This window comes from Schistocerca piceifrons, chromosome 4, assembly GCF_021461385.2.
Source record: "Schistocerca piceifrons isolate TAMUIC-IGC-003096 chromosome 4, iqSchPice1.1, whole genome shotgun sequence".
NCBI lineage: Eukaryota > Metazoa > Arthropoda > Insecta > Orthoptera > Acrididae > Schistocerca > Schistocerca piceifrons.
This window is the reverse complement of record NC_060141.1, coordinates 411,968,488-411,984,047: the sequence shown is the minus strand read 5'-3', so window position 1 is coordinate 411,984,047 and position 15,560 is coordinate 411,968,488. Positions and strand designations below refer to the sequence as shown.

Genomic DNA, 15,560 nt, shown 5'->3' with positions numbered 1-15,560 from the left:
TTACATTAGCGAATTTATTTAAGGGCTATATACGAATTGCAAAGTGCAGCCTTGCCCTTGGAGACATTACTGCTGCAGAAAATGCCATTTCATTTGTTAAAGAGCTGGAGCCTGCTAACACTGCAATATTACCTGAGATAAAAAAAATTGAAGTTGTTCGAAGATTTGAAGAAGAAGCAAAGAAAGCTTATTTGAAAAATGACTACAGAAAGGTATTTATAGCATTTCAGAAATTTAAACATTGTTGTTTTGAAGTGTTAATTAATATGCAAACTGTTTTAAAAATTCAAATGTGGAAATTTATTTTAAGATGTGTATTTGATGATCTTGTATCATGCTTGTCCTGTTGATATTACAAAAGAGAAATTCAGTAAGTATATGTTCTAACTCAGTGTTGTTTAAAAAATTGACAACATTGGTCTTTTTTAGGTGTAAGAGTCTGAGTAGTAGTGTGTGTGTTTTTTGCTAAGTGAGAATAATTTGTCAATTTGAAACATGTCACACACAGGTTGTGTACTGCATGGACCGTATGCTGGAGCAAGTGCCTTGCAGTCTGTACAAATTGCAGAGAGCTGAGTGTCTTGCCCTGATAGGAAGATATCAGGAAGCTCAAGAAGTTGCAAAGTAAGTTGTGGAAGAGCATTCTCTGATTAGTCTACTCTCCATTTTCAGAGTACACATTCTAATTCTTGTCCTCATCATCAAATTTTCTGCTCTGTTTCCTGCTGCATTGTCAGTTCAGCTATTCCTGTATGACATTAGACACATCCTTGTAACTCACTCTTCTACTTTTAATATTTCCCATAATTTCAAACATCATTTTGTCCCTTCTATCAGTATGCACCCATTAGTGAAAAGGTTTTTTTTAAAAAAATCAGATTTAACATAGTACGAGAGGAGCGAATTGATTTACCATCATTCAAAGAGGTTAGATACGAAAGTGTTCATCTCATCACTGCACTATTTTTAAACAAATACTTGGCTTCAAGCTGTGCTCTGCCTTACTGATATCCTAGCTGGTGAGTAATTATTTTCTCCATCCTGTTTGTCTATCTTAAAATACATGTTTGTTCAGTAACAAATAAGGAATTTCATCATTAATTTTTTGTTTCTTTTTATTCTCTTTTTACTCATTGTAATAGCATTTCATAGCATTGTGTGTGTAATTTGATGTTATTGTTTTGTAAATTATCTATTCTCTCTACAGTCAGTGTCTGATAATTATTCTCTCTCCAGTCAGAGTAGTGTACGATAATTTGTCATTTGACCATTTCAGTGACATACTGCATTTTGATAAACAGAATGCAGACGCAATATATGTTAGAGGAATGTGTTTGTACTACCAGGATAATGTGGAGAAAGCATTCAGCCATTTTCAGCATGTTCTTAAACTGGCACCAGACCACACAAAAGCAATGGATATTTATAAGGTTTGTAATATTTCAGTACTAAAATCTTGATACAAAATTGGTATGAATATTGAAAAAATACTCTTATAAATAGAATTTTCAATTCCTCAATATATTTTTTTTCATGCATTTTGTTTATACATAACTTTTGGCGTCCCCTTATCTAATTTCTCAGGTGCTAATCTGCTAATTTCTGGGTGGCTTATCATAAGTCCCATCAACATTCTCCTCTTTCAGATAATTTTTTGTGTATTTTTTATATTTTGTTCTTATTTTGGTCTCTCTTTTTGTCAGTAATATTCTTTGATATTTCTTTTAGAACACTTGGTTTCTCCTTTTTGAGGTCTCCTATGTCTACATCTTACTTCCGTGTACTACTTTGACCCAGTCTTCTTTTCACAGACATCTGTCTCATTTGTAGATCACTGATATTTGTACTCCATTCAATTGGAAAATATTTCTTGACTTAAGCTAATATGCTCATTGTTTTTCTTGATTCATCCATCATGTGTCACATTGGAACTTAGTCAACTTTTTGTAAAATTTATTTTACTTCCTTGCCCTATTTTGATGCTCATCTGCAATTGCCTTTACCTTTGCTATATTATACAGAAAAAACTGCCATTCTCTATTGTTCATTGACTAGTGTTACTGTAGCATTTTCATGTGGACAGTTTTATTAGTAGCAGCACAGTGGTAAGATACTGGACTTGCATTTGGGAGGACTGAGGTTCAAATCCTTATTCACTCATCCATATTTAGGTTTTCCATGATTTTCCTAAATTTGAGACAAAAGCCAAAATGGTTTCTATGAAAAAGGGTTGTAGGATTTCCTTACCCATCTGTTCACAGAGCTTGAGCTGTTACTTAAATACTTCTTTATCATTTGAGCATTAAAACCTAATTGTCATTCTTTTACTAGCAGCAGTACTACACTGTGTGACAGTAGAATATCAGTTGCTCAGCAGCTTTACTCTCATTCATGGCATCCTGTTGTTGCTGATCCTGTCCCATTACTTATTTGTGCTTTCTGTTTTTAAATTTCAGAAAACTCAAGCCTCATTTTTTTCCTCTGCCATTTGTCTTCCAGATTTGCTCCAGATGTTAGTGTTTTGCCAGTTTGTTACTAGACACATCTGACACATCACAATAATGAACTGTATCTTTTATATTGGTGTGTTCTTAATTATTCACCATGTAGTATTTACCTAGTATTGCTCTTACAAATAGGACTATAGTTTGAGGTTGTCATTCGTCTTTGATTCCTAGTTGTGCTCTGCCAGTGGGAACTGTACCATTACAACTTCAATTTTAAACAGAATGAATAAATTTTTGAGTATAAAGTGAAACACTACTTTCATGTTCCTTGAATTAATGTTTTCCCACTGTTTGACTTCTTTCATCATTCCCTTAAATTTTCTGTGTCCATAATATTAATTCTCATCCAGTTTTGCATTGTCACAATTATAAATTTCATGTCATTTATGCTTCATGGAGAGAAGCAAACAAAACAGTGTACTTGTTATAAAGTGACATTGGCAAGATGCTAATTTTCAATTAGTGTTTACAAATATTTTGCAGTGAACTTCTTCAGCCATAGAGTTTCTAATTCTGATATGGTAAAAGTCACTAAAAGTTGGAATAATTTATACCGCTTGTGTTTGACAAGGTAGTTAAAAGGTGCTGGGCCTCCTAACACAAACTGAATTTTGTTTAGTGTGTGACACATGTTGTTCCCCCCACTTGTCAGAATGTTTAGCAATTTCTAAGGTGGTGGTTATTTTGACACCAAATAGTAGAGCTTCAATAGCAGTGAGTGAAATGAGCACAACAGTATTTAAATATAATCATATATGTCAAACATGTGGCAAATTTCAAATATGTCCTGATTTCTGAGGAGTTGATTAAGTTAGGACGTGATGGGTCAGCTGACCTTCAACTTTACAGTCCACTGTATATCTTGTTCTGCCACCACGTATCTACATACAAGTAACATTGTGATATTTGTGGAACACAGTTCTCCTCATTGAGTCCACTATCTTAAGTAATTGGCCATCACTGGTTGCCAACTGATATCCCATATTTTTCATTAAAAAATCATTTGTAATGGTGATGTATATACTTTCATAATTTGGAAGTTGGATGTACTGTGTTTCTGAAGTTTGTGGTCATAATAGGTATGTAACACATTTATATATGCCCAGGTCCAGGCTGTGTGATCACTTTCTGGCTTCTGGTATATTTTTGATGTAGACGCCAAACTCTCAAATATATTTTTGACCTAGAAAAACAGGTAGGGAAAAATCCACCAGAAGAAGTTGAAACAAACTATAATTCCCTTTTTTTTACAAAAAAAGAAATGTATGGACTATAACCTGGTCGCTGAAACATGCCGCTTCCAGGTCGCTCCCCAAGTGCTGCAAAGTTCTCAATATGAGTAACAAACAAATGAGGAATGCGAGGTGATGCATCTTCTGAACCAATAACAGCACAGCCACAAAAGCCGGTCCCCGCGTCGACTCTACCACATTGCTGGCTTCCGTGTAAACATTTTAGGTTATTCTGCGACCACCTGCTTTTTTGTGTTGTGTTACTGCCTTGACTACAGTTTCTGTTTATTAACCCTTTGTGGTCTGACAGGACTTCAAAGACCCATGTTATAAAAATGAGTGTAAAACATTCGTCATTTGAGTTGTCACAGAAACGTAGCACGCCACTTATTCTTGCTTTCGTACACTGTTAATGTATCACAGTTCTTTCATGGATGTGTTATCTGTGATGCTAAAGCAATTTCAATTTCAGCGCGTGCAATCCTCATGGTATTTGGTTTCATGCAGTTACAGGTTGATCCTTCAGTTTTTATTCCGTGCATTTCCTGTGAGAATCTGACCATCATAATACTTTTCCACTTCAAATGAAATTAGAACCCAAAATCTCGGAGCTTATTGCTCAAATTTTGTTGCAGATCGTGGTTGATGTGAAAACTGTGCTGTTCATAATATAAAATCAAGACCTCGTTCTAAATGTTCTCATTGTAAAGTATTTTTCTGTGTCAATGAAAGAAAAGCCTTTTTTTATGAGTACCACTTTTCATAAAGTAATATTTGTTACTGTCTGTGCCATTGTGACCTGACACGACTCTCAAGTCCCTTTTTGGAAAAAATTAATAAAATTTGCATAATATTATTTGATTTATTTTTTCTTTATTTCCTAAGAACTAGAACACCACAGAAAAATTTCAAAATTTCAGTCAAAAAATAAATTCAGGCCATAAAGGGTTAAACAGTGTCACCAAAACGACATCATTCACCAAGTGACAATTCGTTGTGCTGTGGAGTGGCATTAAATAGTCAGGCTAAAGAGGACACGTGAGTTTTATCAGCAAGAAAAATAATGTTTCTGTTTATGGGCATGCGTAGATTCCTGCCGATAAAGTTTTAGAGCATACCTCACAAACTTTAGGACCCAGTCAACGATCGATTTCGGTCTATGATCAGACCATCTTTTTGTCCAAAAACCATTTCTGTTTCTCATTTGTGTGATGGAATAACAACAATCAGATATACATTGTTCTATCATTGATATTAACTCTAAATACGTAACATTATGTCTATCTAGCCTCAAAAAAGTCTATGAGGTTAAATGGACACAATGTACAGCTAATATCAGTGATGGAACAATATACGAGGATTGGAAATTTACTAGTAGCAACAATTATTTGCAGCTCATACAAAATAGAGACATGTTTCAAAGTTTTACTAACTTTCAAAGTAGTCACTAGAATCGTGTATAACCCGTTGCCAGCAATGTGGAAGTCGTAGGATACTCTTAGCAGTTCTAGTTGTGTTAACAGTTCGAGCGGTGCGGTCTATTGCCCAATGAATTTGTAGCAGTTCTGAAGCGAATGCCGCGAAGTGTTTCCTTCAGTTTATAGATAGAGTTCAACTCACGAGGGATTACGTCAGGGGAGTACAGTGGGAGGTATAGCACTTAGCGGCCCCATCAGTCAAACAAATCAGTAACAGCTTGCGCTGTACGTGCCTGAGCATTGTCCTGCAAAATAATGGTCAGGTCCTGCAAAAAGTGCTACTTCAAGACTTCTAAGTTACTGAAGTAAACAGTGTGGAACAAAGCCCCTGTGGGAAAAAGTGTGTTTTTAAGTACTCCTGGAAAGAAAAAAGGTAGCCTCGTCCAGTTACAGATATTGATTCCCCCATGCAGTCCGTCAGCACTTATACGAATATTGCAGGAGGAAAGAATACCCCAGAATAGTGAAGTTCCTAATTTCTTTAAAAGAAAGTGAACTTCTCTCAGGCGGGTAAATGTCACTTGGGGGGTTTTAAAAAGCATGGGCTTCCATTTTAAAAAGTTGGAGGGATGAAAACTGTACTTGAAAAATCTCATGTCATTGCAGCTTTTAGCGTATTCTTACACAGAATTGTACAAAATTGTATACACTCAGTCATATGGGCAGATGAAACCTGGGTCAATGCTGGAGAATCAGTTTATAAATGCTGGACAGATGATACTCCAAATATCAGCAGTCATCAGCCAACAGGAAGAGGATCCAGATTAATTGTGGCCCATGCAGGATCTTCAAACAGCTTTGTGCCTGAAGGATTTTTAGTTTTTTGATTGAGAAAAACCGGTGACTATCATGAGGGTATGGACCACCCACAGTTTCTACAGTGATTTAAAAATCTGTTGCTCCAGTTTAGTGTTCCGACAGTGTTGGTGATGGACAATGCACCCTACTATTCTGTGGTTTGACAAAACTCCCACCACTAGTGACTGCAAAGAAACTATGATGCAGTGGTTGCAGGCGTGAGACATTGCTGTGGACGTGAGCTTGACAAACCCTTTTTTATATTCACTCGTAAAACAAACTAAGCCTATGACACCCAAATTCATTGTAGGCGAAATTGCAAGAGAACAGTCACTTGGTAATTAGGCTACTGTCTAATCACTGCTATATAAATCCAACTCAGTTGGTTTGGAGTGATGTCAAGGTGTACATTAGGAGTAACAAGAAGACTTTTACTATAACATAAGTGGAAAGACTGCCACATGAAGGTCTTAGTACTGTACACGCTTCCTCATGTGGGAAGAAAGACCATGTCGCTAAACTCATAAGAGAAGCACAGACTATAGATGGAATTATAATGAAAACCAACAATTAATGATTTTTCTTGATGATGATGATGATTTTGGCACTGATTCCTAAGATAGTGAGGGAGAACTGGGTGGAATTGCGCCATTGACATCGTAAATTGGTGAGTGTAAATATATACAGAATTAATTCTTTCTCTCTGCAATCGAGTAGGCTGTGCATGTTTTGCTTTATTTCCTTCTATGTGTGGGGATGATGTGTTCTTTGGAATGCTTAGGTTTACATTGTTATACAACATTTTACGTGCAGCTGTTGCGGTAACAATTTGGAACCACTTTTCGTAGATGTTGTCATTAACTTCAGCTGTTTTAGTTTCCCAGTTTCATACACTATCAAATGCCTAGTCTCAGTCATCGCCGTTGGCGTCGTCGTCCTCTCCAGTGTTAGAAAAACATACTTTGTTGTACTTATGTATAAAGGTTGATTGTAGATTACATTTACAAAACATAGTTCGGAGCTTTGGATGTGCGCGGTGGCAGCTATTGCAACCTTGCAATCACAATATAGCTAACTGCATGCGAGCTGTCAAGTGACATGTTTCACTGTCCCGGGATACAAATACGTTCATGAAAAGTAAAACTTAGGTAAGAACAAGGGTTTCAAATTAAAGGTACAAATAATGAAATTGAAAATTGAGGTTTATAAACTATGTGCTTAAAAAGTAATTTTCCACCATTTACATCTTCCTGTAGTTTACAGAGTTTTTTAAAGTCCCTGTCAACTGTAAAATAGGGATTTTTACTGCAGTCTAGTCAATAAATGCTAATATGTAAATCTTAAAGGCATTTTGTGTAATATTATCAGTTATCCATGTATATGAACCCTAAATAGTTCCTTATCTTCCTAAAAGATATCATCTTTTTGTAGTTAATGATGAACATGTATACATACTTCTGCTATTGTGTGATACACTCAGAGCCTGATAAATCAGGAATGTTCTCATATGTATTATCCTCTAATCGTAAACAATGTGGAAAAGACAGATTGCTACTGACTGTAAAGAAGATACGTGAAATTGCAAACTGGCACAATTGACACACACACACACACACACACACACACACACACACACACACACAGTTTTCAGCCACAGCCTTCGTCAGGAGAATACGCATACGCATACGCATGTGCACATACACACAACCGCCAACTCCAGCATCTCGGGTCAGCCCAAGAGCTGAAGTTAGTGTGCGTGATGCGCGCGTGTGCGTTTTCTACTGACAGAGGCTGTGGCTGAAAGCTATGTGTGTGTCTTTTAATTGTGCCTGTCTGCAACTTGACTTGTCATCTTTAGAGTAAGTAGCAATCTGTTTTTTTCCTACATTACTGATATTCCTACCTGGAGTTTCCATTGTTTGATCCTCTAACTATAGAATTTGGTGATCCCTCTGTAATTAGTGCAGTGGTACATTTTCATTTGTTGCACTTGAGGTTTGGTAAAAAATGTAGATGGTTAAAGATGGGTTTGTTGCAAAGCACTTTAATTATGATGATGTTAACTGCTACATTGTTACAATAAAAACAGTGGTAGTTGTGTCTTGGGAATTCCTTAGTAATTCATAAGTGCTGTAACTTAACTCAGTCACTGGTAAAATGTAACCAGGTATAAACTGTCACACGTTCTCAATGTAATTGTGAAACATTGTTACCTTCCCAATTAATCAGAATGAGTGTGAAAATAATAGTGTTAGTCTGTTGTTAGTCAAAAGCACCCAAGAGAAATGGGATAGTAATCTATAACATATTCTATCATGCAGTCTCTAGAAAGTTATAGTATCAAGTACTAATTAAACTAAGGGTAATGTACTCGTAGAGCAGTATGAACGCAAATTGGGTTTAAAGGCGAAACCTTTGCTCATCATGAGTTTTCTTTTTGATAAAACAACATAAAAGGCAGTGCACCTTAAAAAGATAGTGAAACACTTACAAAGAGATAGAGGGGCTCGCCAGTACTTACCTCAGCTCAGTACAGCCGATAGATACACATAAAACAGAACTGAAAATTTACATTCCTAGCTTTCGAAACTTTGTTCCTTCATCAGGGAGGAGAGAGGGGAAAAAAGGGAAGAAGGGAAAGTGGATTCAGTTACTCACAACCCAGGTTATGAAGCAGCAGGGAAAGGTAAACAGGGAGGGTAGCAAGGATGGAGGCATGGTTGTCAGAGGGAAGCCAAAGATATTCTACTGTAAGTACTGTGCCAGCTTCAAACCAAAGAGGATGCATCCTCCCTCCCTCCCCCTCCCTCCCTCCCCCTCCCTCCCTCCCTCCCTCTTCCCCTCTCCCCCTCCATGTTTTGGTTTTTCCCAGTTCCCTTTCCACTTTCCTCCTAGTTCTTAATTGCACAATTTATTTCAATTCTCACTTCTCTTCCATTTATTTCACTTTTACAAGAAAATAAGTAATGTGAGATTTGGGACGATTTAGGATACCTTTTTTGTAAGTGTGGTCATACCATAAAAGGGTTGAAAAATGCTGTATGAGCTGTAGGAGAAAAGCCTTTTGGTTGTGAGGGTCAGAGCACAGATCTAGCAAAAATAGACTTCTGCAATGTGTAGTATTTGGAATAATTGTTGAAGAATAAATTCACAAGACACTAGGCCTTTTGTCTGATATTTGACGTTCTTCCTGCTTGAAAGTGACACATTATCTTTGTTGCCTGTTTCTGACCTATTTTGTTTTATGTTACATTAAATGTGTTCTGAAATTAAATCTTCATGATAATTTTCTTGTTATGTAGACACATAATAAGCCTTTGAAACTTTGAGTACACTTTTTTTTTCTAGATAAATTTTGTTGTGTTTTCAGAAAGCCAAGTTGCTAAAACAGAAAAAAGAGGAAGGTAATGAAGCATTCAAATCAAATAAACTAGCAGAAGCTTATGCGTTGTACACAGAAGCACTGAAAATTGACCCATACAATAACTCCACAAATGCAAAATTGTATTTTAACCGTGCAACAGTGTGTTCAAAGGTAAGATTTTTATTTTTATTGAGTGGTACATTTGTTGATCTAAATTAACCTGGTGATGAAATACCATATTTGTGCAAATCTGATGTGCCACTGAATGTAACACACACCCCAGTTTTAAAAATAAAAATCATAAAAGGAGCTCTTAGCAAATTATTGAGTGGTACATTTGTTGATCTAAATTAACCCGGTGATGAAATACCATATTTGTGCAAATCTGATGTGCCACTGAATGTAACACACACCCCAGTTTTAAAAATAAAAATCATAAAAGGAGCTCTTAGCAAATCACTGAGGGGTTAAATTTATTTCACTCAACAATGGATGTATGCATGAACTATCAAAACAATAATTTTTAATTGACACAGTCATTATTAAGAAAAAATGTCTAACTTGATTACCTACAAGGCATGCTAACAAACATATCATAAATTACAGGTGTTAATAATCATTAATCAGTCATCACTACTAGTATCCTTGGAGGTGTCTGCGTCAGAAGCAGATTCATTTCCTCTTTCCCCATGATCCTTGGTGCTGTTCCATATCACACCATCTTCACTGCCATCCAGAGTCTTTGAAATACATGATTTCTTGAATGATTTTATGACTGTTGGTGCTTCAGTTCTTTTCCAGGCAGCCAAAACTCAGTTTGCAATATGTGGGGTGCAGCATGCTTAATTTTTCCTGTCAGATTCAGTTCATGGCTTAATTTACAAAACCATTATTTGTATTATTCTTAAAGAACTTTTAAAAGGTTTATTTATGTTAACATCCAGCTGTTGTAACATGGAAGTCATTCCTCCAGGAATGATATGAAGGTCACTGGTTTGGCTGTGGTTTTTCTTCTTTACATCATCAGTTAAATAAATGCAAAATGCACTGAGACAAAGCTTTGACAATAGTTTGGAAAGCCCACTAGGACAGTGTTTCCATATATTTCGGGGCCAATCAACCATTAAAGTTTGTCATCTATCCCTTCTCTTGATTTCAAAGAATGACATCATCAAGGAACAGCTTTTCATTTTTAGGAGGCCTGGGGTTTGTTTTCCCTTTGAAGATTAAGAAAAAGGAAGTATGTGCCCACCTGCTGTGATTGCCAACATTACAGTTAAATGCTGTTTTTTCACACCATGATGTTTTGACAGCAATTTTGTTTGTCCCCTTCTCATCACTCACGTAATTACATGGCATATCAAACCAAATTGGCATCCCATCAGCATTGTCTATTTGGCCCATCTAAAAATTCTTCTCTTTCTGAAGGGTGATGACATAAAGGTGAAATTCTTGAAATTTCTTCTCAAAATCCTATGGAAGCACTTGGCATACTGTTGTACAGCTTCGTAGATATAAGCCCGCATGTTTCATACAGTGATTAACCTCTCGATGGAGAGCCTTGAACTCTTGCCACAGTATATTAAGAATCGTAGGTTCCTCTTTTGCTTTGTTTCTTATGGTGTCCTAGTGACTGGTTATTCATTCACCCTCCTTTCACCGACAAATTCCAAAATCCCAGAGTGAGATTTTCACTCTGCAGTGGAGTGTGCACTGTTACGAAACTTTCCTGGCAGATTAAAACTGTGTACTGGACCGAGACGCGAACTCGGGATCTCTGCCTTTCGCGGGCAAGTGCTCTACCAACTGAGCTACCCAAGCACGAATCACGCCCCGAGTGCTAGTTCTGCAAGGTTCGCAGGAGAGCTTCTGTAAAGTTTCGAAGGTAGGATACGAGGTACTGGCAGAAGTAAAGTTGTGAGGATGGGGCATGAGTTGTGATTGGGTGGCTCAGTTGGTAGAGCACTTGCTCGCGAAAGGCAAAGGTCCCGAGTTCAAGTCTCGGTCCGGCACACAGTTTTAATCTGCCAGGAAAGTTTCAAATTCCAAAATGTTTGCTTCAACATCAGGATGTCTTCCTTTGTGTGGGGCAATGAATTTCTTTATAGTAGTAGTAGTAGTAGTAGTAGTAGTAGTAGTAGTTGCAAACAATGCTAATTTCCATTTTTTCCATAAGCAAGTATTTCGTATTACTTCCTCACATGCATATCTCATGTAATGACTAGAATCAGAAAATTCGATAGATTAGAGCCAATACAGAGGCTTATTGACAAGCATTCTTCCCATGTACCATTCACAAATGGATTAAGGGAGGAGGATCAGTTAATGGTAATGGAAGCATCTCTACCACACACCATTAAGTGGCTTATGGAGTATGACACAGGTGTAGGTATTCTCAGCTACATTGAACTCTCGTCTTGCACTCCTGTTACCATATTTTTCAGCATAAAGATTTACTTTACACTTGAAAGCAGTGTCATACAGTGTTCTTCTCTGCATGCCTTCTCTTTTGTGACTACCTGCTGGAAACACATTACTCAGTAATAGGCCAAATGTTATGTAAGGAAAGTGAGAATCACAACAATTCATTATGTGGTAAGGTACAACACCTAAATTTCAATAATAATGCCAGTGAGTGATAGATTCAAATTTGTACTTGAATGAATTGCACCATCAAATCTTATGCAAACCTTAATTTTGTATACTGCACATGGTGGAAAGAAGTGTGCATTAGATGTGCTTAAATACAGTAAGATATTAGTTGATACTCTAAGAGAAGCTTACATAATAAGATGCCCTGTCTAACAATTTAAACCTCACTCAGTTTTCAAAATTCCAGAAGATATTGTATATCAATGAAAATAATCGATTTTTGAAAATATAATGTAACTGGATGGATAGGAAATCTACTCACCAAGTGGTGGCAGGAGAATACATGTATAAAAGGTATTAAAGTTTGCAGGCTTTCAGAACTGGTGGCTCCTCCTTCTGGCAGAAGGGTTAAGGGGGAAGAAGAGGGGTGATGGAAAAGGCCAGGTGAGGCCTAGGAAAAGAAGTAGATTCGGATAAGTCACCCAGAATCCCAGGTCAGGGGAGACTTAGTAGATGGGATGAAAAGGAGAGACCTTTATGTTGGGGACTGCACCGGACAAGATTTGTTTCTTGAAACCTGATTGTCCCTTGGAGTTAGTCCCAAAGGCCTAAAATTGAAAGTCCCTGTATATGGATGTAATCCTTCTCCATACCAGCCTCTTTCACTGTTTCAAATACAACAATCTCTTGCACTTACCCTAATAATCTGTGACCTATATGCCTCATCTGCCAATTTTCACTCCACCAGACTTCTCTCCTAGAAAATCCTGCTGTTATCTGCCCCTCATGTTTCCTTGTATGGTATCATCCACCAAGCAAACTTCAGACTGTGACAGCTTGTTAGACTACACCTCAGAAAGCTGTCCCACTTTCTCCTGAACTGCCTCAAGAGTGGTGTATTCCTTCCTGTTGCTCTACAGCTCCTTCAACAGCTACACCATCAACCAGCACTCCTCCCCTAAAAACCAAGCTTGGCCAACCTCAGTAACATCACCCGGCCTCACCACTGCTTCCCAGACCAGTAATAACATGTCACAAGAAACAGTCACAACAGTGAAAAAGTCTCAACCATTTGTCTAAAGCACTCTTCCCTCCTTAATTACCTGTATTATCCAAGGGTCTCACTTTCAGCCCTAACCCTGCCTTTAATCAAGCTGCTTTGGTGAAGGACTTACTTTCCTTCACACAATGTCAACTGGAAATGTCACTTTGCAACCCAATTCCAAAACCATTCCAGCAGAAAACCTGATATTGAAGCCTGCCCTGAACAGTTCCAATCACGATCCCAACTGATCCACAACCACTACCTCAAAATCATCCCTTACATGGCTTCCAAGAATTTCTAACATCCAACATTGCTTCACAACCCTTTTTCAGGTTCCTAAAACATGATCCTAACCTGTTCTCTGCAGAACTGCATGCTCTTTGTTCCGTAAAAGCTGAGGATTCCATCATTATCCTCCCAGTGGGCGAGGTACCTACCACTCGTATTGACCGAGGGTAGTATATCAGTGAAGATTTACGCCAGCTGTCCGGCATCCCTACATACAGCGTCTGCCATCAAGATACCATCCTTGTGATTGAGACTAATGTGCAGTTCCTCCTTGAAACTTCGGGCCCGTCACAAGGACTAACACCTTTGTCCATAGAACTTCTTACCCTACCCAAATCATGCACCCTCACCTTCTACCTTTTTTCCTAAGATGCACAAACCCAATCAGTCTATCTGTCCCAAGTTGCTGGGTACAAGGCACCCACTGAATGTATATCTGCCTTACTTGATCAACACCTGCAATCCATAGTAAAGAAGAGACTTCCCTCTCACGTGAAAGACACCAGCCATTCCTATATCATCTGAAATCGGTGCCCATTTCACTCTCACCACACACCTTGCTTGTCGCCATTGATGCCACCTCCCTCTATATCAACCACCCCCATGTACATGATCTGTCTCTCTGCTGACCATTTGCTCAGTCAGTGCCCATTTGTTTCCAAACCAATGATATCCTTCCTGCTCACCTTAGTTGATCTTACACTTACCAACTACTATTTCACCTTTGAGGGGCAGGTGTACAGACAGATCAGGGGTACAGCCATGGGAACCAGGGTGACTCCTTCCTATGCCAACCTTTTCATGGGTGACTTGGAGGGGGCCTTTCCTGATACCTATAAGCCTTCAGTCTCTGGTTTGGTTTAGATACATTGATGATGTTTTTGCCATATGGATTCATGATAGGTGACAGACTAAAATTCCTGGAATCTCCTAATACATTCTCGCAATTAAATTTCACATGGTCCTCTTCATACTCCCATGCTACTTTCTTGATATTGATCTGATCCTCACCAATGATCAGCTATACACGTCTGTTCATATTAAATCTACTAACAAACAACAGTACTTATATTTTGACAGTTGCAATCCTTTCCATGTCAAACATTTCTTCCCATACAGCCTTGGCATTTGAGGCAAACATATTCGTTCAGATACAGACTCTATACAGCAGTAGACCACCATTCTCACCTCAGCCTTCACTGGATGTAATTACTCTTCCAGCCTATTTAAAAAGCAGATTTCCCAGGCCATCATATCCAATCCTGGTATTGCTGAGCCCTCCAAAAAACAGCTTAGGAGTACATCAATTGTCACTAAATATTATCCTGGTCTTGAATGTATTAACCAGTTACTTTGACAAGGCTAAGACTTTCAAAAATCATGCTCTGAAAAGAAGTCCTTTCTGTCAGATTTTACCCACCACACATAGACCAGCTATTTGTCGCCCTCCCAATGTTCACAGTATCCTTGTCAGACCCTTTGCTCTTTCTGCACTCATCTCCCTACCCTACGGCTCGTACCCCAGTGACCGTCCCCACTGCAAGACTTGCCTAAGCACCCTCCTACCACTACCTACACCAGCCCTGTAACTGGCAAAACATGCTCTCAAAGGGAGAGCCACCAGTGAAACGACACTTACCATGTACCAACTCTTGTGTAAACACTATTCAGCCTTTTACATCAGCATGACTATCACCAGATTATCATTTAGGATGAATGGACAGAGAGTGTATACTGGCAACACACACACATTCTGTTGCAGGGCATACTCTAAAACATGATAGTTGTGACCTCAAGTGTCATCTGGATTCTTCCCCCAGACACCAGTTTCTCAGAAGTCCGCAAGTGGGAACTAGCGCTACAACACGTCCTTGGGTCTCCCTGCCCACCTGGTCTTAATCTCTGTTAATTTCTTCACTCTCAGCATTTATATTCCTTTCTTCACTACCTTTTAGTTTTCTACATCTTTCATTTTCTGACCTGTCTATTTTTAGCCATCCTTCTCCCGCCTCTAAAATTCACTTAGCTTTCTGCTCATATTAACCTGTCCATGATGTTTTAGCAGTAATCTCTGTCTTTCATACTACAGTATCTTCCACCTTTAAGCTCTCAGCTTTTCAAATCTCATACAGATCAGTCCTCAACAGTCGGTCTTTCCTTCTCATCCCATTTGATGTGTGTTTCCTGACCTGAAGTTGTGGGTGACTTTTCCAAACTCCATCCCTTTTCTTAACCTCCCAGTCGTTTTAAGTCACC

At 38.3% G+C, this 15,560-nt stretch overlaps 1 protein-coding gene across 1 annotated transcript in view; it reads left to right on the top strand.

The window, feature by feature from the left end:
* LOC124796467 (dnaJ homolog subfamily C member 7) overlaps positions 1–15,560 on the top strand; it is a 94,615-nt gene that overhangs the window by 48,660 nt on the left and 30,395 nt on the right. Inside the window, exons 4-7 of the mRNA XM_047260693.1 lie at positions 24–212; positions 509–624; positions 1,277–1,430; positions 9,386–9,550. Coding sequence (XP_047116649.1) covers positions 24–212; positions 509–624; positions 1,277–1,430; positions 9,386–9,550 — 624 coding nt within the window. The remainder of the gene's footprint in view (positions 1–23; positions 213–508; positions 625–1,276; positions 1,431–9,385; positions 9,551–15,560) is intronic.